Raw genomic sequence first — 26,706 nt, forward strand, 5'->3', positions numbered from 1 at the left:
TTGTCGCTTTTCGAGGATTGACCAAAGTTCTTAATGGGATGGAGATCTGGAGAGTGTTTTTGCACTGGACAGGAAATGTCAACGTTTTGTTCACCAAGCCACTTATTAATTTTGCCTTGTGATGGTCTCCATCATGCTAGATAAAGCATTGTTTTTCAGCAAATTGCTCCTGGATCGTTGGGAGAAGTTTCTCTTTGAGTGCGATTAGATACAATACTTTATTACTGACAGTGTTCTTTGGTAAAATTGTGAGTGAGCCTCGTCCATGGATGAAAGCCTCCACACATGAATGGTCTGAGGATGCCTTTTTTTGGCCGAATACAGGACAATGTTCATATTTTCTTGATTTTTTTGGCCAATTCTTGCTAATCAAATTACAAAGTTTTCAAATAGGATTTGCAAGGATATGCAAATTTCAGGAAATTGGATCGTCCTTGGATTGTTCGGTTCATCACTATTGGACACTTCCTTAAATGAGACCATGTTTTAATAATAATCAATGTAATAATCCAGGTGGTTTTAAATAACGCTGATGCACTGCATTCCTTATTTTTGAGGTATACCAATAGGAACCCACTCGTTCTCATAATACATACAAAAAATTGGACTCTTAAATTCTGATTCAGACATGTCATTTTTATATTCTAGCAAGCCGATCATGTAAAAAGTTGTTTTAGTTCAAATTCTGGACCTTCCTCAGACGCGCTGTTACGACACATACAAGACAGATCATAAGTCACTACATATCCAAACTATAAACATCCCCGGTTCATCCAGAGGCTCAGGACAAAGGAAGAGGAGAGTGGAGGGAGAGAGTCGACCCACTACCATCCTACAGATCTCTCCAAAAATAAAAGCCAATGTCCGGTTTTCCTAAATCTGACTTGGTCAAATAGTTTGACCAAATCCATTCTCTCTTTTATTTTGCCACAGGCTCGACTGTAATTTCAATGCTCTCCAGAGGGTTTAGTATGCCTCTATGCCCATCCTGAGGGACAAATAACAACCCTCATATTTGATTCTCCTCACTGCATCACAACTGCAACAAGCGACCATCAGATGTGCTTCTAATGACACGTCAATCCAAAGGTGTCCTGGCACAGACCATTTGATCCTCCTGGCGTAGAGCAGGTAAATAGGTATGTTTGATCATAATATTCACCCACTCGTACATTTTCCTTAGAGCCTGGACCTCCTCGTCATTAGCATAGTGCACCATAGTGATTTTTCATCAGATACCATTCGACCAATGTTATTTATTAGGTCAGTGTTCATGACTGATATCTCTCACTGACCGTATCTGCCTGTGAAATAAATTGCAGCATGCTGCGATTTCACTCTCTGAAATCGGAAGAGACTCATCCACTCAAGTCTATGGGCACGTGGACATTATCTTGGATGACATCTGAGGGTAGTCTGAATTCCGCAGACTCACAGGATGGAGAAGACGAAGACATTTTTTCTCTTCACCTTTGCTCATCTGAAAGAATCGGACCACACTAATCGGACACTCTGATGAAACTCGGACCAGGGTGTCATAACCATAATTGATCTGATTCTCCTGGAGGAGAGAGTCTACGCTCGTATGACCTTAGCCTTCTTCTGTACAGACTTGTTAATATATCTGATCACTATGAATAATATTCCCCTAGTGTTCTCATACTCCTTACTCATTGCCTTTGCTTGTGTGACGCCCAAGAGACCGGGGTACCCAGCACCGGACCAATGGGGTCTGTCTCTTGAGGGGGGTGTCACGGGTGGCTTGACCCGGTGCTGTGGCCTCAGGCAATGCACAGTGTAAAGGGTATCGTGAGGGAACAGGCACTTACTTGATCAGCAGCAGGTTCTCCCAGCGGTGATGATCCCAATCCTGGATAGATGGCTATTGTCCAAATGAAAGACTGAGGCACTGAAACGTTTAACCAGTTTACTTTAATAAAAAAGGATTTACAACCAGTCCTGTCACCGGAGTCTGTATGGGAACTCTGAGTTACTTTGACCCTGCCGGGATCTTCGCCTCTTATTGTACGCAATATCTGTGTGGCCCTGCTGCTGTATGTGAACTGGCTGCCGGCCCAATCTGTCCCCTCCGGGTCCTGGTTCGACGGGCAACCCGAGCCCTTTTATCGGCTTACCCCCTCCAGGAGTACCGCTGAACTCTGTGTCTGTTGCTGCGCCCGACCCTAGTGAAGCTGATATCACCTCACGTTTTTCCGGTTGCTGTATTATATGTAATGAATACAGCCACGGATCCGGTATCCGTCTTTGCGCCTGTTCTGGGTAGTGATTAATGCTACCCGGTTCTCACAATGTCCTTTTTCTCTATCCCTCTTCTCCTCAGGCCGGTGATTTAGGCCTTGTAACAGTCACAGGGCTGTTAGAGATTCAACTGTATGACCTCTCACTTTCAGCTCCTTAGCCCAACTGCCAGTTCTTCTCTCAGACCAGAATGGATCAAGGGGAGTCTCTGGAGCTCCCCCTTCTGGCCGGAGGTGGTAGTGCAGTCTTGCTATTTTAGTATTTGCATTTACTGTCAGTAACTATTTTTGTGGCAAATACCCCTAGGGGTGCCACATTCCCCCTTAGTTAAGAACAGTACTCCGGGACTGTGGGACAATAACATTTTGAAATAACAATTAATATGTACAGAGTCTTAAAAATGAAAAGTTACAAAAACCACTCGAGGAAACAAAAATATAGTTCTGTACAAAGTCACTTCAAATAGCGTCCATTAATACAGTTCTATCCTTGAAGGTATTAGGAAAGGCACTGTACTTAGTGTCCAGGAATTTAGTTCCATTTTTCCAACGGAGTTATCAATATAAAGTCTAAAGAAAGTTCAAAAAGAGCGAGGAGCAAAGTTCAAAAAGCAGTCTTTCCGGAGCTTTGATTTAGTGCCTCCGGGCTGATAAAAAGTTCAAGAATATGCAAGAAGTTCATACAGACAAGTCTCTGTAGGTACTGGGCTTAAACGTTGCAGACTGATAACAATGACTATACTACATTTTCTGTTTAACTATATACGGCATAACATATATACAATTCACATTATGAGCTTTATAGTTGGTAATCTGCATACCTGGCCGGTAATTGACCCTGGGTACTACGCTGTGATCTACGTAATAGCGGTGTCTCTTCATGTGGTGTACTACTGTCTACTGCGGATGTAGTATCTGCCCGCTCTGCTAAAGATAATTCCACGACTATGGAGTTGGCAAGTCCACCGTGAATGGGATTACTCTGACCAGGAATCTGTTCTTCCTGGCCTGGAACCTCCTGTAGTACGGGGTCAGCCTCTTCCTGTCTTGGGACTTCTGGTATTGGGTTTGGTGTTGGGTAAAAGGCCACCATGGGAACCACTACTGCACCATGGTATGTTAGTAGGGTTTTGGGAAAGTCTCCTATACAGGTGTGATACACTTCCTCTTCTTTTTCCTTTACTGGTTGAACCTGTATGGGTTGAATAACTTCTGGTTCTGGCTGGACAACGTCTGGCTCTTTCAATGCTTCCGGACATAATTTAAGATTGTCTCTTGACACTAGTACAGATGTTAAGCCTCCGTTTTTGCTAATGAGACACATTTTAGGATTATCCACTCTTGTTGGTAAAACTGTGTAGGGTACGGCTTCCCACTGATTGTCCAGTTTATTGGTTCGACGATTTCTCTTGAGCACTTGGTCACCTGGTCTTAATGGGGTCGCTAGAGCATTCTGGTTGAAAGTTCGCTCTTGTCTTTCTCTAGTTTGCTGAAGGCTTCTTTCCACACTCTCTTGCACTTGGCGATACTGCTTTTGCCGTATGATATCCCAATTGGAGTCTTGGACTTCTGCGTCTGGTTTCAGAATTCCCATTTCTAGATCGATTGGTAATTGGCCGGGTCTTGCACGCATAAGGTAAGCTGGGGTGCAATTCGTGGAACTCACCGGGACATGATTATACAGATCCACCAAGTCAGGCAATTTCTCTGGCCATTGATTCCTTTCTGCCTCAGGTAAAGTCTTTAGTAGTTCTATTACAATATGGTTCATCTTCTCGCATAAGCCGTTTGTTTGTGGATGATAGGCCGTCGTCCGGATCTTTTTGCAACCATACATATTACAGAATTCTCTGAAGATCTCTGATTCAAAGGCTGTACCTTGGTCGGTGAGAACCTGTTCCGGATATCCATGGGGTCTACAAAAGTACGTTTGGAACGCTTTGGCTGCTGTTTTTGCTGTCAGATCTTTTACGGGTACTACTACCAAGAAGCGTGAATAATGGTCCACGATGGTCAAGGCATAGACATAGCCAGACCGGCTTGGTGTCAACTTCACGTGGTCCATGGCTACAAGTTCAAGTGGTTGTTTGGTGATTATGGGCTGCAGTGGTGCTCTTTGGTTCTTTTGATCGTTTCTTCTGAGGTTGCACGGGCCACAATTTCTGCACCACTGTTCGATTGATTTTCTCATCCCGACCCAATAAAATCTTTCTCTTAGAAGTACTTCTAACTTTTTCCAACCGAAGTGACCAGCACCATTATGGTAAGCTTCGAGGACCATCTTGACATCTTGTTTAGGCACGATAATCTGCCAAACCAATTCATGTGTTTTCGGATTGGTGTACCTTCTACAGAGCTTCCCTTGATACAGGAACATTTTGCCTCTCTCTTTCCAGAGTTGATGCGTCTCTTCTGGGGCATCCTCATCGGGATATGCACTTTGCTCAGTTAACAGTTCCTTCACCAACTTCACAGCCGGATTGCTGTCTTGGGTGTCAGCCCATCTATGGTGTGCTAACGGATTTAAATTCACCTCTTGTTGTTTCTGATAGGTACTTGACTGATGATGTTTTGCCTTGGGATGATGGAAGGCTGGTAGTTCAATTTCTTCAAGCTCCCCCATTTCTTCTTCTACATCTCTCAAGTGTGGCATCCGGGATAGGGCATCGGCATTTCCATTCTTGCGACCTGCTCGATACTTGATCTTGAAGTTGTAATTAGATAACCGGGCTATCCATCGCTGTTCTAACGCACCTAATTTGGCTGTGTCCAGGTGGGTCAACGGATTGTTGTCAGTATAGACAATAAATTCTGCAGCGGCCAGATAGTGTTTGAAACGTTCAGTCACAGCCCAAACTACTGCCAGTAGTTCCAATTTGAAGGAGCTGTAATTTTCTGAATTTCTTTCAGTAGGCCGGAGCTTTCTACTTGCAAAGGCGATGACTTTCTCCCGACCTTCTTGCTTTTGTGACAGCACCGCTCCTAGTCCCACATTACTGGCATCGGTGTAGAGGATGAAAGGTTGATGGTAATCTGGGTATGCCAGAACCTCTTCTCCGGTTAGTGCCTTCTTTAGTTGTTCAAAGGAGTCTTCCCTTTCGTCGTTCCACTGAAAAGGAGGGTTTCGGTTTGAAGGTTTCTTCGTCTGCCCTACCAAGGTGTCTTGCAAGGGTGCTGCCAACTTGGTAAATCCTTTTATAAATCTGCGATAGTAACCCACCAATCCCAGGAATTGTCTCACTTCTTTTGCGCTGGTAGGTCTTGGCCAATCCCTTATGGCGCTTATTTTCTCGGGATCTGGTGCTACTCCCTCCGAACTCACGATGTGTCCCAGGTACTGTACCTTTGGCTTGAGAAGGTGACATTTGGATGGCTTGACTTTCATGCCATACCTGGATAAGGCTTCGAACACTTCTGCCAGGTCTATTAAGTGTTGTTCGTAAGTCTTTGAGTAGACGATCACATCATCTAGGTACAGGAGGACGGTCTCGAAGTTCTTGTGTCCGAGGCAGCATTCCATCAGCCGCTGGAAGGTACCGGATGCGTTGCAGAGTCCGAACGGCATGCGATTAAATTCACATAGACCCATTGGTGTGGTGAATGCCGTCTTTTCCTTATCTCGCTCAGCCACAGGGACTTGCCAATACCCGCTTGTTAAATCTAAGGTGGAAAAATAATTAGCAGATTTCAAAGCAGTTAAGGACTCTTCTATCCTAGGCAAGGGGTAGGCGTCTTTATGGGTGATGTTATTAATCTTCCGGTAGTCTACGCACATTCTCATGGTTCCGTCCTTTTTTTTGACAATCACTAGAGGGGCCGCCCAGGGGCTACAGCTGTCTCTTATTACCCCGGCCTGTTTCATCTCCCTCAGCATATCTTTTGCACATTGATAGTGAGCGGGCGGTATGGGTCTATATCTTTCTTTTATTGGGGGATGGTCACTGGTGGGGATTGTGTGTTCTACCCCTTCTATCCGTCCGAAGTCCAATGGGTGTTTACTGAAGACTTGTTCATATTCCGTCACTAGCCTATACACCCCTTGTTTTTGATGGGTAGGTGTTGAATTTTTGCCCACGTGTAGCTGTTGGCACCAATCCTCCATTTCTCCATCTGAGCCATTGCCTTCCACCTGACAGGTTGGTTCTAAGGGCTCAATGGTTGTGATGGCATTGTTGTCAACAGTATATAGCTTTGCCATTGTAGCATACCTTGGCAAAGTGACCTCTTCCTCTCCACAGTTCAAAAGTCGTACCGGCACTCGTCCCCGGTGTACCTCGACTATCCCTCGTGCTGTGAGTATAGTGGGCCTGCTGTCGGTGTACACTGGTTCTATTAAGGCTTGATAATCTCGTCCCTTAGTACCAATGGCTGCTCTACACCATACCAGCATTTCTGTTTTTGGTGGGATTACAATAGATGTTGGATCACTTACCCTCACACTGCCGATTTCTCCACCTGCAACTTCTACCTGTTACCTTAACATCAATACTTTTATTTCCCTCCGGAGAACTCTCTGCTGGCAGGATTGGGCAGTTTCAGCAATTTGCTGTAAGACAGAAATGACTTCGGAAAAGCAGTTCTCTAACACATTCATTCCTATCAATACAGTTGGTTCACAGTTCCGCCGGTCAACATCAACAACAATTATACCCTGTTTCTTCAATTCTACTTTACCAATCTTTATGGTCATCTCCCTGAATCCTAGTTTCGGTACCAACTTACCATTACTGGCCCATATATCTAGTTCAACATCAGAGGGCCCTTTATCAATATCTGCATCAGCCCAGTACCTCTTATAAAGGATATACGGTATAGATGAAATCTGGGAACCTGTGTCCAGCAAAGCGTTGAGGGGCATTCCGTCCAGCACGATAGGGATAATGGGTCGTCCTCCGATGTACCTGTCGTGCCAGGGTGTTGGGCCTTGAAAGTTCATTCCTGCGAAGCGGCCCGCATTCCCAGGGGATTCCCGTTTAAATCACAATCTCGTGCAAAGTGGCCTGGCTGCTGGCAACGGCGGCAAATGGGCTGTCCATCCGGTTGGTAGCGGTCGCGGGGTCGTCCTCTCCATGTCGGGTATCTCCGGGGTCTCATCCATGGAACACCTTCTCTACGGTTTGACAACTCCATCTTGGGTCCTCTCATCTCCTGCATGGTTTTAGCCATTGAAGCAACAACATCAGTTAAAGAGTCAAGCTTTTGTTGAAGAGCCTCATTAGTACTGGGCCCCAGGGGCTTAGCAATGGCCCCGGACATAGCTAATGTCACTGGTACTCCATGTTGTTGAGGAGCCTCTGCCATGAGTTGCGCAGGATCCTGATCCCGAGGTGCCTCTGCCAGCTGGAGACGTATAACGCTCTCCTTTAATTGGGCAAATGTCAATTCAGGGTTCTTAAAAACAAGCATGCTCACATGCCCCCGGTGAGAAGGGGTGTAGAGTCCCTCAATAAATTGATCTCTTAGCAGTTTATCCGCTCCGGTGTTAAAAATGGGTTCAGCCAGTGTAAGTGATTTAAGGGCTTCCTGCAGGTTTAAGGCAAAGTCTCTCACGCCCTCATTAACTTTTTGTTTGCAATTAAAGAATCGTACTTTAGCTTTGCTGCTGGCAGTGGTTTCAAATGTAGCTTTTAATCCAGCAAATATGCGTTCAACAGTGCCTTTTAGATCAGCTGCCCATGCTGTGACTTCTCGCTTAGCATGGCCACTTAACTGCATCATCAGGAGACTAACACGCTGAACTTCACCCACAGGGAACATGTCAAAATGGGCCAGCATCTTTTCTCTGAAATCGTCAAGGGTATTAGGCTCACCTTCATACATTGGAAGCCATGGGCCACCCGGGGTATATGGCATCAGCACCGGCATGATGGGCGCCACTCCTTGCACCGCTGCGCTACCGGACTCTCTATCGACACTCTGTCTTTCAGCTGCATTAGCGTCGCCGGGTGCTGCGGCGTCTCCGTGCTGCGACATACTGTGCCCCCTTAGTTAATCCGGACCCTTCCGGTCCTCCGCTTCCGTCGGGATAGTGTAGATTCGTTCCGCTGTGCAGCAGGATCGATTTTCCCCTTGCTCTGATGTCAGAGCGCTCAGCTTGGTGCCGCCCACAATGACACGCCCCCTGCTGCTCCCACCCACCGCGCTCTGTAATGGCGGATTCTGAAGTTTTTCAGTTAGACTGGGGCTCAGGTGATGGCGTAGCTCAATTAACAGTCTCGTGCCTAACGGTTATGAAGTGATTACCTCAGGGGATGGCGGCCATCTTTACTCCATTATAACCAATGGGGAAAAGTCACTTTCAATAGTTTTCAATGGGGAATGGATTTTTCTTTAATAAAGTCAATTTTCAAGATTTTTCATCCCAGTTTTCACAGTTTTGGGCTCCAATCACGGCACACAATACCCGGTATACGGGCTGGCTAGATCCTGTTCGTGACGCCAATTGTGACGCCCAGGAGACCGGGATACCCAGCACCGGACCAATGGAGTCTGTCTCTTGAGGGGGATGTCACGGGTGGCTTGACCCGGTGCTGTGGCCTCAGGCAATGCACAGTGTAAGGGGTATCATGAGGGGACAGGCACTTACTTGATCAGCAGCAGGTTCTCCCAGCGGTGACGATCTCGATCCTGGATAGATGGCTATTGTCCAAATGAAAGACTGAGGCACTGAAACGTTTAACCAGTTTACTTTAACATAAAAGGATTTACAACCAGTCCTGTCACCGGAGTCTGTATGGGAACTCTGAGTTACTTTGACCCTGCCGGGGTCTTCGCCTCTTATTGTGCGCAATTTCTGTGTGGCCCTGCTGCTGTATGTGAACTGGCTGCCGGCCCAATCTGTCCCCTCCGGGTCCTGGTTCGACGGGCAACCCGAGTCCTTTTATCGGTTTACCCCCTCTGGGAGTACCGCTGAACTCTGTGTCTGTTGCTGCATCCGACCCTAGTGAAGCTGATATCACCTCACGTTTTTCCGGTTGCTGTATTATATATAATGAATACAGCCACGGATCCGGTATCCGTCTTTGCGCCTGTTCTGGGTAGTGATTAATGCTACCCGGTTCTCACAATGTCCTTTTTCTCTATCCCTCTTCTCCTCAGGCCGGTGATTTAGGCCTGGTAACAGTCACAGGGCTGTTAGAGATTCAACTGTATGACCTCTCACTATCAGCTCCTTAGCCCAACTGCCAGTTCTTCTCTCAGACCAGAATGGATCAAGGGGAGTCTCTGGAGCTCCCCCTTCTGGCCGGAGGTGGTAGTGCAGTCTTGCTATTTTAGTATTTGCATTTACTGTCAGTAACTATTTTTGTGGCAAATACCCCTAGGGGTGCCACACTTGCATCTCTCTAACCAACCTTGAGCAGATTTAGGAATCATTTCAGTGCTCTCATAAACCTTCTGGTTGCACATTTCCATGTCCTCTGGCATCATGTGTGACGAGGGGGTGACAGAGCCATCTGCATCCTCCTAGTGGCTTGCGTACCTGACACTAAAAAAAAATAATCTACTTTGCATCTGTGCAGAAAGATCAGTGTTCTGGCCCTGATTAAACTATTCCAAGCTTAGTGATCTTCAGGGAAAGCCAGATGTCTGCTCATAGTCAAGTGTGACCAGACGGAAAGATGGACCAGACCAGAATACATAACAAGCATATCAGCTGCATGACATATTAGACCAGAAAACCCTGACAAACGATGGGAATATTCAAAAAACGTAATGAAACACAGTGGTTGGAAATTCGTTGTCGATCTGTGAGGGATCCGGATTGGACCACCCTTTAATCACGATGATTACGGTGTAACGATGCATATGTACAGACAGAGGAGGCATTATTACAGGCTCGCCTGCATCTCTTTCCTTACTTTCCATGCCCACAAGCAATTAAAGCATCAGAAAGCCATTTGCAATCAGAACGTCGGCGCTGTCAGCGAGATTGCTGTTGATATTTCACTTGCATTTGATTTCCTGGAGTGTTAGTCTGTAATTTATAGAAATTAGCTTTAAGTTCTCTTTTTGATTGCTGAAGAGGAAAAGAAAAATGAATGATATCGCCGATGAATTGTAACAAGCCCAATTACCCCGGTGTCACTGACAAGGAATTACAGGGAGTAACAATGCAGCAAACATGGGATTATGTTCTAAACTTTCTCGTCGCTGCATATTTCATTGCACTTGTCTCTTAACCCTGCTGTTGTCTTCGGTCTGGGGAGACCGATTTTGAACTTTGGTATTTTTGGGGGTGTTCAAGATGCGTTTCTGAAACTTGTGGTTGAGGATGGGTCGGTCGGCCACAGGTTTCAGAGCCGCATCTTGAATATTTTAAAGAATATTGAAGTTTAAGGTCGGTCGTTTTTGACCGAAGACAACAGCAGGGTTTTAAAGGAAACCTGTAACCAGTAAAAAATGCTATTAACCTGCAGATTCGGGGTTATTCTGGAGGTTAATAGCGTTACTAACCTGCCGGAGCTTGCACTTAGCTAAACGCTAACGGGAGAAGTTGTATTTTATCCCCCCCCCCCTCCGCAGTGTTCAGTTTCAGTCACAGGGGCGGCGATGGCGTGTGTTCAGTCACTGCTCTGTAACCGCACCCCTGGCCCTGACTAACAGCCGGCCCCAATGCAGAGGGTGTGTCAGTCAGGACCGGGGGGCGCAGTGACAGAATCCGCACCACTGCCGCCGCCCCTGCGACTGAAACCAGAATGCTGCTGGAGCAAATAAAGTTTATTTTCTCCCTGCAGGGTTCAGCTAAATGCGAACACCGGTCAGGTTATTAACACTATTAACCTGCAGATAAGCCCATAGCTGCAGGTTAGCAATGCTTTTTATGACGACAGGTTCCTTTTAAAAGGATTTTGTCACCAGGTGTTTGCTACAAAACCTGAGAAAAGCATCATGGAATCAGGAATCCTGATTCCAGTGATGTGTTACTTACTAGGCAGCTTGCTATAGTTTTGATAAAATCACAGTTTTATTATTAGATTTTCACTATAGGACTAGTAAACCTGGTGTCATGAAGACCAACCCCGCCCCCACCACTGATTGGCAGATATCTGCACATGCACAGTGTACACAGAAAACTGACAATCAGTGCTGGGGACGGGGTTATAAAAAGCTCAGCATTCAGAGAACTGCTAGATCTGCAGCAGAGAAAGCAAAAATTTTATCAAAACTGCAGTAAGCAGCCCAGTAAGTGACTTATCATTGGACTCATGGTATTTGATCCAAACTCATTCTGCTCTCAGATGGGGTAGCAGACAACTGTTGACAGATTCCCTTTAAATGTTATATGAAAATAGAAGATTCCGGCCCTCAAATGTTAGTTAATACTCTTTAATGAAAATCCAGACACAAAATGTTTTAGGCCATCCCAGACTTTTTCATTAAAGAGCATTAACTAACATGTGAGTGCTGGGACCTTCTATTTTAGTGAGTGGCCCCTAACCAGGTAACCTTTACTACAACTCGGTGACCTAATAGTGGAGGAGAACCTCAGCAGATGACCGCGCTGTTACTGAAAATAATCTCTGTACAATGACCAATACTGATATTACCGCCATATATTTAGTGGTAGATACCAGTCCTACAGAACATATAAGAGATCACAGCACAGTTACCAATGGTGACTTACCGCTGACGTTCTTTCTAATGGAGTCGTTCACTTTTCCCATCTCTTCCATCTGGCCCAGACCGACATGACAACTTCTCCAGACAGGACACGGCTGCAGAGAATACAACAAAGATACATTTCACTTCTCACATTTCAAGCACTGTCCCCATCTATTCCCAACCTGCACAAACTCCTCATCCTACTGATACCCCAATACTGAGCGACTGCTGCCGTATGTGTCCCTATTACTGCCCCAGATACCCCAATACTGAGCCGCTGATGCCGTATGTGTCCTTATTACTGCACCTGATACCCCAATACTGAGCCGCTGCTGCCGTATGTCCCTATTACTGCACCTAATACCCCAATACTGAGCCGCTGCTGCCGTATGTGTCCCTACTACTGCACCTAATACCACAATACTGAGCCGCTGCTGCCGTATGTGTCCCTATTACTGCCCCTGATACCCCAATACTGAGCCGCTGCTGCCGTATGTCCCTATTACTGCACCTAATACCCCAATACTGAGCCGCTGCTGCCGTATGTGTCCCTACTACTGCACCTAATACCACAATACTGAGCCGCTGCTGCCGTATGTGTCCCTACTACTGCCCCTGATACCCCAATACTGAGCCGCTGCTGCCGTATGTCCCTATTACTGCACCTAATACCCCAATACTGAGCCGCTGCTGCCGTATGTGTCCCTACTACTGCACCTAATACCACAATACTGAGCCGCTGCTGCCGTATGTGTCCCTATTACTGCCCCTGATACCCCAATACTGAGCCGCTGCTGCCGTATGTCCCTATTACTGCACCTAATACCCCAATACTGAGCCGCTGCTGCCGTATGTGTCCCTACTACTGCACCTAATACCACAATACTGAGCCGCTGCTGCCGTATGTGTCCCTATTACTGCCCCTGATACCCCAATACTGAGCCGCTGCTGCCGTATGTCCCTATTACTGCACCTGATACCCCAATACTGAGCCGATGCTGCCGTATGTGTCCCTATTTCTACATCTGATACCCCAATACTGAGCCGCTGATGCAGTATGTGTCCCTATTACTGCCCCTGATACCCCAATACTGAGCGACTGCTGCCATATGTGTCCCTATTACTGCACCTGATACCCCAATACTGAGCCGCTGCTGCCGTATGTGTCCCTACTACTGCACCTAATACCACAATACTGAGCCGCTGCTGCCGTATTTGTCCCTATTACTGCACCTGATACCCCAATACTGAGCCGCTGATGCCGTATGTGTCCCTACTACTGCACCTAATACCACAATACTGAGCCGCTGCTGCCGTATTTGTCCCTATTACTGCACCTGATACCCCAATACTGAGCCGCTGATGCCGTATGTGTCCCTATTACTGCCCCTGATACCCCAATACTGAGCCACTGCTGCCGTATGTGTTCCTATTACTGCCCCTGATACCCCAATACTGAGCCGATGCTGCCGTATGTGTCCCTATTACTGCACCTGATACCCCAATACTGAGCGACTGCTGCCATATGTGTCCCTATTACTGCACCTGATACCCCAATACTGAGCCACTGCTGCCGTATGTGTCCCTATTACTGCCCCTGATACCCCAATACTGAGCCACTGCTGCCGTATGTGTCCCTATTACTGCCCCTGATACCCCAATACTGAGCCGATGCTGCCGTATGTGTCCCTATTACTACATCTGATACCCCAATACTGAGCCGCTGCTGCCATATGTGTCCCTATTACTGCACCTGATACCCCAATACTGAGCCGCTGCTGCCGTATGTGTCCCTATTACTGCACCTGATACCCCAATACTGAGCGACTGCTGCCATATGTGTCCCTATTACTGCACCTGATACCCCAATACTGAGCCGCTGCTGCCGTATGTGTCCCTATTACTGCCCCTGATACCCCAATACTGAGCCGCTGCTGCCGTATGTGTCCCTATTACTGCACCTAATACCACAATGCTGAGCCGCTGCTGCCGTATGTGTCACTATTACTGCCCCTGATACCCCAATACTGAGCTGCTGCCATATGTGTCCCTATTACTGCCCCTGATACCCCAATACTGAGCCGATGCTGCCGTATGTGTCCCTATTACTACATCTGATACCCCAATACTGAGCCGCTGCTGCCGTATGTGTCCCTATTACTGCCCCTGATACCCCAATACTGGGCGACTGCTGCCATATGTGTCCCTATTACTGCACCTGATACCCCAATACTGAGCCGCTGCTGCCGTATGTGCCCCTATTACTACACCTGATACCCCAATACTGAGCCACTGCTGCCATATGTGTCCCTATTACTGCACCTGATACCCCAATACTGAGCCACTGCTGCCGTATGTGTCCCTATTACTGCACCTGCTGTGTGGTTCTCTGAGCCTTCTAAATTCTAAAGCACCCCTCTAGAATATAGTAACACCAGGTGCAAGTGCCCTAGAAAACAGTGCCCACATATTGCCCCCTAAAAAGTAATAATGCTCTCTGTGTGCCCCTCTGACAGTCAAAATGATCTGAAATCCCCTATAACAATACTTGCCACTTTCCTTTAATAATGTCCTGAGTCTCCCCTGTACAGCTCCCCTATACACAGTATAATGTCCCCTCATTGTATAGTACCTCCCACACAGTGTACTTAGTAGCACGCAAACTGTTTGATCCAACATTGTATGATGCCCCTCTTACTATAATCTGCACACTGTATGATGGCCCCCTAGATAGCCTCCATATAGTATAATGCACCAGATAGTCCTCAATGTAGTATAATGCACTCTCCATAGGCAGACTCTATATTGTATAATGCATTCCCCATAGGTCTCCATATAGTATAATGTACTAACCATAGGCCCAGACTCTATAGTATAAAGCACTCCCCATAGGCAGACTATATACAGTATAATTCACCCCCATAGGCAGACTCTGTAGTATAATGCACCCCTCGAGGCAGACTCTATATAGTATAATGCATCCCCCATAGGCAGACTCTAATGTATAATGTACCCCCCAATAGGCAGACTCTATATAGTATAATGCAGTCCTCAAGGCAGACTCTGTATAGTATATTGCACTCCCCATAGGCAGACTCTGTATAGTATAATAATAATCTTTATTTTCATATAGCACTAACATATTCCGTAGTGCTTTACAGCCATTATCATTGCTCACAATCTAAATTCCCTATCAGTATGTTTTTGGAATGTGGGAGGAAACCCACGCAAACACAGAGAGAACATACAAACTCTTTACAGATGTTGTCCTTGGTGGGATTTGAACCCAGGACTCCAGCGCTAACCACTGCTCCACCGTGCTGCCCTAGTATAATGCATCTCCATAGGCAAACTCTGTAGTATAATGCACCGCCCCAAAGGCAGACTCTATAGTATAATGCACCCCCATAGGGAGACACTATATAATATAATATACAAAAAAAGGTTGCACTCTATCATGCTAAAGCATGTCAATGTGAAATATATGAAATATTAATAGCAATACGGCTTTTGAATATTAGGAAAAAAATGAGATGCTTAGCATAGAATTTGGCCAAATAATGCTCCAAGCATAATGGGCCTCATATAATGCTCCAGTATATGCTGGGCCCCATAACATGATCCATACATAATGGGCCTAATATAATGCTCCAGTATATGCTGGGAGCCATATAATGCTCCATACATAATTGGCGCAATATACAGCAATATTCTAGTATATGATGGGTATAATGGTCTCCATAGTATATAATGGGCCCCATTTAATGCTCCAGTATAAGATGGGTTCCATATATTGTGCCAGGTCTAGGAAGACTTCTGGTGGTCCCAAACTGCTTCCACTTAATGATTATGGAGGCCATTATGCTCTTAGGAACCCTGAGTACTGCAGAAATTCTGTTGTAACCTTGGCCAGATCTTGCCTTGCCAGAATTTTGTCTCTGAGCTCCTTGGCCAGTTCCTTTGACCTCATGATTCTCATTTGGTCTGACATGCACTGTGAGCTGTGAGGTCTTATATAGACAGGTGTGTGCCTTTCCAAATAAAATCCTATCAGTTTAATTAAACACAGCTGGACTCCAATGAAAGCATAGAATCATCTCAAGGAGGTTCACAAGGAAATGGACAGCATGTGACTAACATATGAGAGTCTGGGCAAAGGGTCTAAATACTTATGACCATGTGATATTTCGGTTTTTATTTTTTAATAAATTTGCAAAAATTTCTACATTTCTGTTTTTTTCAGCCACGATGGGGTGCAGAGTGTACATTAATGAGAAAAAAATGAACTTTTTTGAATTTACCAAATGGCTGCAATGAAACAAAAAGTGAAAAATTTAAAGGAGTCTGAATACTTGCCGTACCCACTGCATTATGGGCCCTATATACAGTAAAGCTCCAATCACACAAACATCAGAGTGGGGTACGAGAGACCTACGTCTTTCAAACTGGCTCTTAATAATGGTATAATATGAACTCACAAAGTACAAACTTTTTAAAAGCAAATATCAACAAAAATATATTTAAAAAAACAAACATACCCCTTCTAATTAATTCTTAAAATGACAAGAATATGAATAAATATATCGTATTTCAAATAACATCATTATGGCATTACAAATTTTTTTTTATGAATATGAAATATGCCTGTAACTTTTGTATATTACACTGGTCCTACTCCCTAGATTATGGTGTGGGTTGGTATATTATACAGCAACTATTCTTCATTCTAGTTACAGCTTGGCCTTACATTGCTTTGGAAATGGAACCGGTGTTACAATCATTTCTCCAAAGTGTTCCAGAAGCCATTTTTCAATACAACAATGCCAGTTTCCTGTGCTACTGTAAGCATGCTACATGTCCTAAACATACTGCCATTGCCTTTAACATCTCCGGACTTATCTTCCATCAAGCACATCTTGGATGTCATTGGTTAGCAATTGCACAGGAAGCTGCCAGCAGCAGAACTTGATGATTTTTGAGCCCAAATGCAATCATCATAGCAGAACATTTTTCGGACAACTAAGACATACAGTTGTGCTCAAAACTTTACATACTCCAGCAGAATTTTTGCTTTCTTGGTCTTTTTTTCAGAGAATATGAATGATAACACCAAAACGTTTTCTCCAATCATGGTTAGTGGTTGAGTGAAGCCATTTACTGTCAAACTATTGTGTTTTCCCTTTTTAAATCATAATAACCACCCAAAACAACCAAATGACCCTGATCAAAAGTTCACATACCCCATTTCTTAATACCGTGTATTGCCCCCTCTAACATCAATGACAGCTTGAAGTCTTTTGTGGTAGTTGTGGATGAGGTCCTTTATTTTCTCAGATAGCAAAGCTGCCCACTCTTCTTGGCAAAAAGCCTCCAATTCCTGTAAATTCCTGGGAACTTCTGTGCATGTCATCAGGCCAAAATCACCAGGGTATGTGAACTTTTGATCAGGGTCATTTGGATGTTTTGGGTTGTCATTATGATTTAAAAAGAGAAGACACAGTAGATTGACAATAAATGGCTTCACCCAACCACTAACCATGAGTGCAGAAAAAGTTTTGGTGTTATCATTCATATTCTCTATAAAAAGGCCAAGAAAGCAAAAAATTTTATGGGGTATATAAGCTTTTCAGCACAACTAGGCAAGGTTTTTTTTTCTCTTGTACTTTGTCTTGCTACGCAACCCAACAGCTCCTGAGCTTCAGGACACTGACTAATAATCAGACGTTCTCCTTCAGAATTTTTTGGTAGATAGTGATCTATGGGATAATGTCTCTCCATGTGGACATGCCTGACATGCCAATGTAAGGAGACTTACCGGCTATCCGGTAGATAGCAAATTTTGACGGACCACTCTGGACATGAAGCAGGATAACATTCTTCTACAATCACGCTACCACCACCATGTTCCAATAAGGCTCTCCAGTCAACAAAATTTCAGTACATTGCCTTGAGTTGAGCACGATGATTTGACAATAATTAGATGAGCCTTTAAATTCTTTTGCTTGATGGAGATTTACATCTTCCAGCTTTATGAAAGAAACATAATATTAAGTAATACTCAGTTAGAAGTTAGTAAGCAGGAGTCTTGACAGAGGGCTGAAGTAAAATGCAATGTGTATAAAATATTCCATTATTTTAGATTGTACAAGAGGAGATCAATGACAATACCCAATGATTTATGAATGGCTGCTCTTCAGAGAAGTCCAATCATGCTGACATTTGGGTGCAGCAGAATTGACAGAACTGGTAACATATTATACTGTACATGTCTTAGTGTTGGACGCTTGCTCTGTATGTAATGATCCTACAGGCATCTTTCAAGTTTCTTGTCCAAATTCCTAAATATCTCTTTAAAAAAAGGAACAATTAATTTCATAAATTGAAAGGATGATTAAAACTGGAAAATGTGTGCAAAGTCTAGGAACTTGGTGTTTAATTCATTTAATGTAATTAATGAAGGCTATGTTTGAAAATTCTGATGAGTGACCACATAATTAAATTCTGAGGACCTTACATAGTTTTAGTTTATTGATCCCCGCATATGATATCTTCTAGCTTGCCTTAATAACCTTTTCATTATTTTTTTTTTACAGTACAATGTCCTGTTTATTTTTGTTTAGAGAAAAAATAATCAATAAAAACATGCTTAGGCCTTTATCATACATTCATGTACTGTGATGCACGTACTATCCACGGGTCTGCTGCCCTGAGACTGGTGTGGATTCTCTCTCCCATAGTTGGAATATAAAAAGCAGAAGTGTGAAATAAGCTTTCACATGTCCATTCTTTATGTCCGTATGCGGTCCGTTTTTAAGGACCTCAAATACTGACATACACACACCCATTGTATTCAATGGTGCTGTGCACATATCAGGTTTTTCACACAGACCATGTGTCCATGTGAAAAACAGGCAAATATGTCATAGTTTTTTAGCACCGTGGACAAAAATGCTTGTCACATACATGCACACTGATGACACAGGGATGACATCCGGGACATTTACCGGTGCCTGGGAAAAAGCTGTATAGTTCACTTTGACCTCAGGATCCGACTGTTCTTCTGGGGCAGCTGAGGGCTGATGTTGGTAGCCTGGAGGGGGCAATATCTCAGACCTCTTCCAAGGCTATTACTATCAACCCACTGCTGTCTGTTTAGCCTTTGCTGGTTTCAATTTATACTGAGACTCTACATCATTTTTTTTCAGAGCTCCCCCATAAAGTCAAAAGTTAAAGTTCAGAAAACAACTGTGAGCTGTCATTAATTGTCTGGGAACCTTTTGGGATATTGTCCCTTAACCGTGGGCTTTCCCTCTGCTCTAAATTACATTTTTTGTATTTAATTTTTAATTTTACACAGAATGTACACATATGGTGCCAAATATAGCTCCCATCAGTTGTGCCTGGTCGCACTAATCTCAGGTAGACCAGGAGACAATGATGAGACTGAGCTGCCTTCAGCAGCTGGTTCCTGGGATGAGCGCACATAGATGCCACATGGATGTGACACTCGGACTGCAAACGGATACAAGGATGTCACACGGATGTCACATATGTACATACAGATGGCACATGGATGCAGACCATGGATCTCACAAGTACTGTTTTTTTCTGGACAGAAATCACCAGGACATGTGAAGGAGACCTTAGGCCGAGGTCACACTTGCGAGTGTGATGCGATAAACTCATGGAAGTGTCTCGCATCAATACCCGGCACTGTCGCCAGCACTCAGGACTGGAGCGTTCAGCTGCGCAGAAATACATGTAGCCGCACACTCCGGTCCCAAGTGCCGGCGGCAGCATCGGGTAATGATGCGAGAGACTCGCACGAGTTTCTCGCTTCACACTCGCAAGTGTGACCTTGGCCTAAGGCCGGCATCACACTCGGCGTAAGACAATACGGTCCGTATATTACGGCCGTAATACACATAAAAGTCCCCAAAATAGTGGTCCGTAGCTCCTCCGTAGGCAGGGTGTGTCAGCGTATTTTGCACATGGCATCCTCCATATGTAATCCGTATGGCATCCGTACTGCGTGTTTTTCTCGCAGGCTTGCAAAACCAACATACGGATTTACAATGGATCCATGTGTTAAAAAAAACATAAAAACATATATACTGTCTATATATATATATGTATATATATATATATGTCAGTGAGACACATATATGTATATATATTAATATTTCATCCAGCGCTAGATAGCTTTAAAGCCGGTAATTCAATTGCCGGCTTTTGCTATCTCCTTCCTAAACCCGACATGATTTGAGACATGGTTTACATACAGTAAACCATCTCATATCCTCTTTTTTTGGCATATTCCACACTACTAATGTTAGTAGTGTGTATGTACAAAATTTGGCCATTCTAGCTAATAAATTAAAGGGTTAAATGGCAGAATTGGCGTGGGCTCCCGCACAATTTTCTCTGCCAGAGTAGTAAAGCCAGTGACTGAGGGCAGATATTAATAGCCTGGAGAGGGTCCATGGTTATTGGCCCCCCCTGGCTAAAAACATCTGCCCCCAGCCTCCCCAGAAAAGGCACATCTGGAAGATGCGCCTATTCTGGCACTTGGCCACTCTCTTCCCATTCCCGTGTAGCGGTGGGATATGGGGTAATGAAGGGTTAATGTCACCTTGCTATTGTAAGGTGACATTAAGCAAGATTAACAATGGAGAGGCGTCAATTATGACACCTATCCATTATTAATCCAATACTAGTAAAGGGTTAAAAAAAACACAAACACATTATTAAAAAGTATTTTAATGAAATAAACACAAAGGTTGTTGTAATATTTTATAGTACTCTCAATCCACCTGAAGACCCTCGCTCTGTAACAAAGAAAAAATAATAAACCAACAATATACATACCTTCCGAAGATCTGTAACGTCCCACGATGTAAATCCATCTAAAGGGGTTAAAATATTTTACAGCCAGGAGCTCTGCTAATGTAGAGGGGGCAGATGTTTTTAGCCAGGGGGGGGCAATAACCATGGACCCTCTCCAGGCTATTAATATCTGCTCTCAGTCACTGGCTTTACTACTCTGGCTGAGAAAATTGCGCGGGAGCCCACGTCAATTTTTTCCGCCATTTAACCCTTTAATTTAATAGCTAGAGCGCCCAAATTTTGCACATACACACTACTAACATTAGTAGTGTGGAATATGCAAAAGAAAAAGGGGATATGAGATGGTTTACTGTATGTAAACCATGTCTCATATCATGTCGGGAAGGAGATAGCAAAAGCCGGTAATTGAATTACCGGCTTTAAAGCTATCTAGCGCTGTATGAAGTAATAATATATATACATATATGTGTCTCACTGACATATATATATATATATATATATATACCTATTCTATGTGTACACATTTATTCTACCTATTCTACTGTAAGCTGTCAGTGTGATTTTACTGTACACCGCACTGAATTACCGGTTTTTCTCTCTAACATCGCTGCGTATTTCTCGCAAGTCACACTGCTAGTCCGTGTGTAATCCGTATTTTTCTGGCTTCCATAGACTTTCATTGGCGATTTTTTTGCGCAATACGGTGACAAACGCAGCATGCTGCGATTTTCTACAGCCGTAGAAGACCGTATAATACGGATCAGTAAAATACGGCAGATAGGAGCAGGGGCATAGAGAATAATTGGGCCGTGTGTAATGCGTGTTTTACGGACGTTTTTTATGCGCTCATATGTCCGTAAAACTCGCTAGTGTGATGCCGGCCTTAGGGTGAGGATTGGCTTCAGCGCATCATTTTCTCATTTGATCTTCATGTTACAAATAGTTTATCCACAGGCTGACTTGACTTTCACCTTTCGAGTTTGAGGTGCTTTTATGGACCAGTTGTATGTGTACATTTAGGGTATACAATAGATTCGGCTGATGCCGTCGGTTTCCGATTGGTAGTTTGATGACATTGCCTTCGATTTGACTAATGGCTTGATAATGATGATATCTTCTTTAGGAAGACAGTCCTACGGTAATATGATCTTATATTATGGCATCTGCTTTACTTACAGGATCCTCGTAGCAGACACAAGTTCAAGGTCCACAGCTACAGCAGCCCAACTTTCTGTGATCACTGCGGTTCCCTTCTTTATGGGCTGGTCCACCAGGGAATGAAATGTGCTTGTAAGTACTATTTATTAGTAATTGATTTTTTTAAATAAGTACTATATCTATATTTTATTTTACTTTTTTAAATCAGATCACAAACTATCTCTATTCCATAAACATTCATAATACACTTCTATATATTGCATCTCATTTCTCCCATCTGCTTACCCACCCAACTTCCTTTCATCATTCCCTCTAAAGTCCACATTTATCCAGTACTAGGATATATCTTGTACATACTTCCATACTCCATCATGTATAGCTTTTATCTCTGCTCTTAGGTCTTGCAGATCTAGTAGATCTTGTGATTCCTGGCTAGAAATCACTAAAGTTATCAGTTGTTTCTCCAATTTATCATCTTGTGTCAACCCCAGAAATCTGATATAATCTTCCTAACCTCCTCATCAAGAAATACAGTATATTTCATTAGTCTATGGGAGCAAAATGAAGCAAGGTCCATGAGAACCTTTTCTGTAGGATGGAATTAATTTTTTAAATCCCCCTTCCTTAAACTAAAAGAATAGTGATACCTTTGTCATGGATATATTGAATTTGACATATTTTAATGATAAAGCTGGAACATTTTAATGAAGACTATTTAGAATATTGCTTAACTTTGCATTTAACGAATCAAATCTGTGAGATGGTGTAAATAACATTAACTCTATCTGCGGCTGGTTGTAGACAAAGTGGAGCACTGGACAAAAGTTTAATGTAGAATCCTAAATGCAGACTCAGTGCACCATCACACTCAACATTTTGGTTGCATTTACATGCGCATGGAAGACCATTAAATGAGCACGATGGACAATATTGAAGTTGTTTGGAGTTTGTTTCCCGGCCTCTTTACATGGGCTGATGAAGAATGATGGGGACAGAACAATCGCTAAAAGACAATCTGTGGTATCAAAGTACAGGTGCTTATCACAAAATTAGAATATCATCAAAGGGTTTTTTTTCAGTTCTTCAATACAAAGAGTGGTACTCATATATTATATATAGACATTACAAACAGAGTGATCTCTTTCACGTGTTTATTTCTGTTAATGTTGATGATTATGGCTTACAGCCAATGAAAACCCCCAAATCATTGTCGCTGTAAATTAGAATAATTAACAAAAAACATCTGAAAAGGCTTCCTAAGTGTTTAAAAAGGTCCCTTAGTATGTTTCAATAGGCTCCACAATCATGGGGAAGACTGCTGACTTGACAGATGTCCAGAAGGAAGTCATTGACACACTCCACAAGAAGGGTAAGTCACAAAAGCTCATTGCTAAAGAAGCTGGCTGTTCACAGAGTGCCGTATCCAAGCATATTAATGGAAAGTTGAGTGAAAGATAAAAGTGTGGTAGAAAAAAGGTGCACAAGCAACCGGGTTAACTGTAGCCTTGAAAGGATTGTTAAGAAAAGGCCATTTAAAAATGTGAGGAAGATTCACAAAGAGTGGACTGCTGATAGAGTCATTGCTTCAAGAGCCATCACACACAGAGGTATCCAGGACATGGGCTACAAGTGTCACATTCTTTGTGTCAGGCCACTCATGACCAATAGACCACGCCAGAAGCATCTTTCCTGGGCCAAGGAGAAAAAGAACTGGACTGTTGTCAGTGGTCCAATGTGTTGTTTTCAGATGAAAGTAAATTTTGCATTTCATTTGGAAATCAAGTCCCAGAGTCTGGGGGAAGAGTGGAGAGGACACAATCCAAGCTACCTGAGGTCTAGTGTGAAGTTTCCACAATCAGTGATGGTTTGGGGAGCCATGTCATCTGCTGGTGTAGGTCCACTGTGCTTTATAAAGACCAAAGTCAGCGCAGCCGGCTACCAGGAAATTTTAGAACACTTCATGCTTCCCTCTGCAACAAGCTTTTTGGAGATGGAAATTTAATTCTCCAGCAGGACTTTACACCTGTGCAGACTGCCAAAAGCACCAATACCTAGTTTAAAAACAATGGTATCAATGTGCTTGATTGACCAGCAAACCCACCTGACCTTAACTCCATAGAGAATCTATGGGTATTGTAAAGAGGAAGATGAGAGACACCAGACCCAACAATGTAGACAATCTGAAGGCTGCTATTGCTATTAAAGCAACCTGGGCTTCCATAACACCTCAGTAGTGCTACAGGCTGATCGCCTCCATGCCACACCGCATTGATGCAGTAATTGATGCAAAAGGAGCTCGGACCAAGTATTGAGTGCATTTACTGAACGTCTACTTCTGTAGGCCAACATTTTGGATTTTAAAATCATTTTTAAAGCTGGTGTTATAAAGTATTCTAATTTACTGAGATAATGACTTTTAGGTTTCCATGGGCTGTAAGACATAATCATCAACATTAACAGAAATAAACACTTGAAATACATCACCCTGTTTGTAATGACTCTATATAATATACAAGTTTCACCTTTTTTTATAGAAGAACTGAAATAAATGATTTTTTTGATGATATTCTAATTTTGTGAGAAGCACCTGTACCCGTTCTACTGCTACTGAATGAAACAGTTGTTGTGTGGCGGACGCGGTAGATTTGTTCCATCTCACATTGATGAGGGGCAGTACCCTGAAACAGGTGTCTGCAAATTGAGATTCTGGTTTGGCTTTTATCCTAAATCAATTGGCAAGGCTTGTTAAAAGGTCAATATTGACTTTTAGGTTTGCTACTTCCAATATGAGACACTAGAGTTCTTTTCCTCTTCCTCTCTGAATATGGAATTTGAACTACTACTACTTTGGGCTCTGGGAGTTAGGAGATGTAATACACTGCATTGTGCATACATTAATGATTTATAAATGTGCATTGTGCTTTGCTGCCATCTACTAGTCAATGTATACATATGAAAGTTAGATGATTAATGTCCTCACAACAAGCTACCATAGAAAGGGCTGGAAGGAGCCTCCTAGCTCAGAGCACACACTTCCTGTGAGCTGCTACTAGCCAGTCTAGTCCTGTCTAGTCAAGGCAGAGGAAGGAAGCAGCACTGCTCCCTGAATCCTTCCAGTTCACACTGAGGGGACATCATTCTCCACACAGTCGCTTCCACAAAAGAGTGAAGCTTCAAACATTTAGGAAAGTTGAAGTTCAACAAGTGTTTTCCTGCATACTGATTTTTCCTATGTGTTTTTAGCAAGAATCAGTTCCGCGTGTCTTCCACAACCCAAACTTTGTCCGACCTACTCCCTTCAATAGGGAACGGTATGGCCCAAACCATGAGAACTTACACACTACTAGTGTGTCACCACGGGAGCCCACCCGTGAAGGTTCATCTATCAGTGTAGCATTTCCTGGACTTTGCAGAATATTAACTCTACTAGAGGAAAAATATGTGCTCCAGCTGCCCTGAGAGGCTCTATACTTTCTTATTTTATAAGGAGAACCTTCCTTCGTACCCACAATATGCAGTGTAACCTATGATATGAACTACCGGCGCCTTACCTATAAATGAGAGACTGTACCATGTTTTCTGCTTCAGTAAAGTGTTTCGTTAACCAACTCTCACATGTGTCAGGCTGCATAAGATTGCAGGAACATCACAGGCGCTACAACACCGGCACCCAGACACCACCTCTACAAGTGCGCCCCTGCGGGTCTTACAGTATACCATCTCCATAAGTGCCACCTCCCACTCCTGACAACTGTTGTGGACACGAGGGAAATGTTTAGGGGTCCAGTGACCTACTTCAGCAAGCGTGACTTTAAAATCTGCTGCCAGTGGAACTACAAGTCCCAGCTGTTCCCTCTGCAATATCTAGCTCCTCCCACAAGGCAAATCTGTCCCCAAACAGTATCATGTTATCAGCATCACTTCTACAGTTTACATGAAGCGACATGCTGCTGAGAACAATGATCTGATGAATGAGCAGCCTTTTGCTGGTTCTTTGGGCGATTGCTGACATGTTTACACCTATAAAATCTCTTCTGCACTGTTTATAAATGCGGATACTACATACACACACATACTGTATGTATACGCACATAGCACACACACATATATACGCCAAGCACACACAAGCACATAGCACACACACATGTATATACAGAGCATACACACACATACAGTTAGGGCCAGAAATATTTGGACAGTGACACAAGTTTTGTTATTTTAGCGGTTTACAAAAACATGTTCAGAAATACAATTATATATATAATATGGGCTGAAAGTGCACACTCCCAGCTGCAATATGATAGTTTCCACATCCAAATCGGAGAAATGGTTTAGGAATCATAGCTCTGTAATGCATAGCGTCCTCTTTTTCAAGGGACCAAAAGTAATTGGACAATGGACTCTAAGGGCTGCAATTAACTCTGAAGGCGTCTCCCTCGTTAACCTGTAATCAATGAAGTAGTTAAAAGGTCAGGGGTGGATTCCAGGTGTGTGGTTTTGCATTTGGAAGCTGTTGCTGTGAGCAGACAACATGCGGTCAAAGGAACTCTCAATTGAGGTGAAGCAGAACATCCTGAGGCTGAAAAAAAAGAAAAAATCCATCAGAGAGATAGCAGACATGCTTGGAGTAGCAAAATCAACAGTTGGGTACATTCTGAGAAAAAAGGAATTGACTGGTGAGCTTGGGAACTCAAAAAGGCCTGGGCGTCCACGGATGACAACAGTGGTGGATGATCGCCGCATACTTAATTTGGTGAAGAAGAACCCGTTCACAACATCAACTGAAGTCCAGAACACTCTCAGTGAAGTAGGTGTATCTGTCTCTAAGTCAACAGTAAAG

The 26,706-nt window shown here is 43.7% G+C and overlaps 1 protein-coding gene across 1 annotated transcript in view; it reads left to right on the plus strand.

Moving 5' to 3' along the window:
• PRKCG (protein kinase C gamma) overlaps positions 1-26,706 on the plus strand; it is a 741,415-nt gene that overhangs the window by 483,016 nt on the left and 231,693 nt on the right. Inside the window, exon 4 of the mRNA XM_069742550.1 lies at positions 21,887-21,998. Within this exon, the coding sequence (XP_069598651.1) occupies positions 21,887-21,998 (112 nt within the window). The remainder of the gene's footprint in view (positions 1-21,886; positions 21,999-26,706) is intronic.

Source organism: Ranitomeya imitator, chromosome 10, assembly GCF_032444005.1.
Source record: "Ranitomeya imitator isolate aRanImi1 chromosome 10, aRanImi1.pri, whole genome shotgun sequence".
Taxonomy (NCBI): Eukaryota; Metazoa; Chordata; class Amphibia; order Anura; family Dendrobatidae; genus Ranitomeya; species Ranitomeya imitator.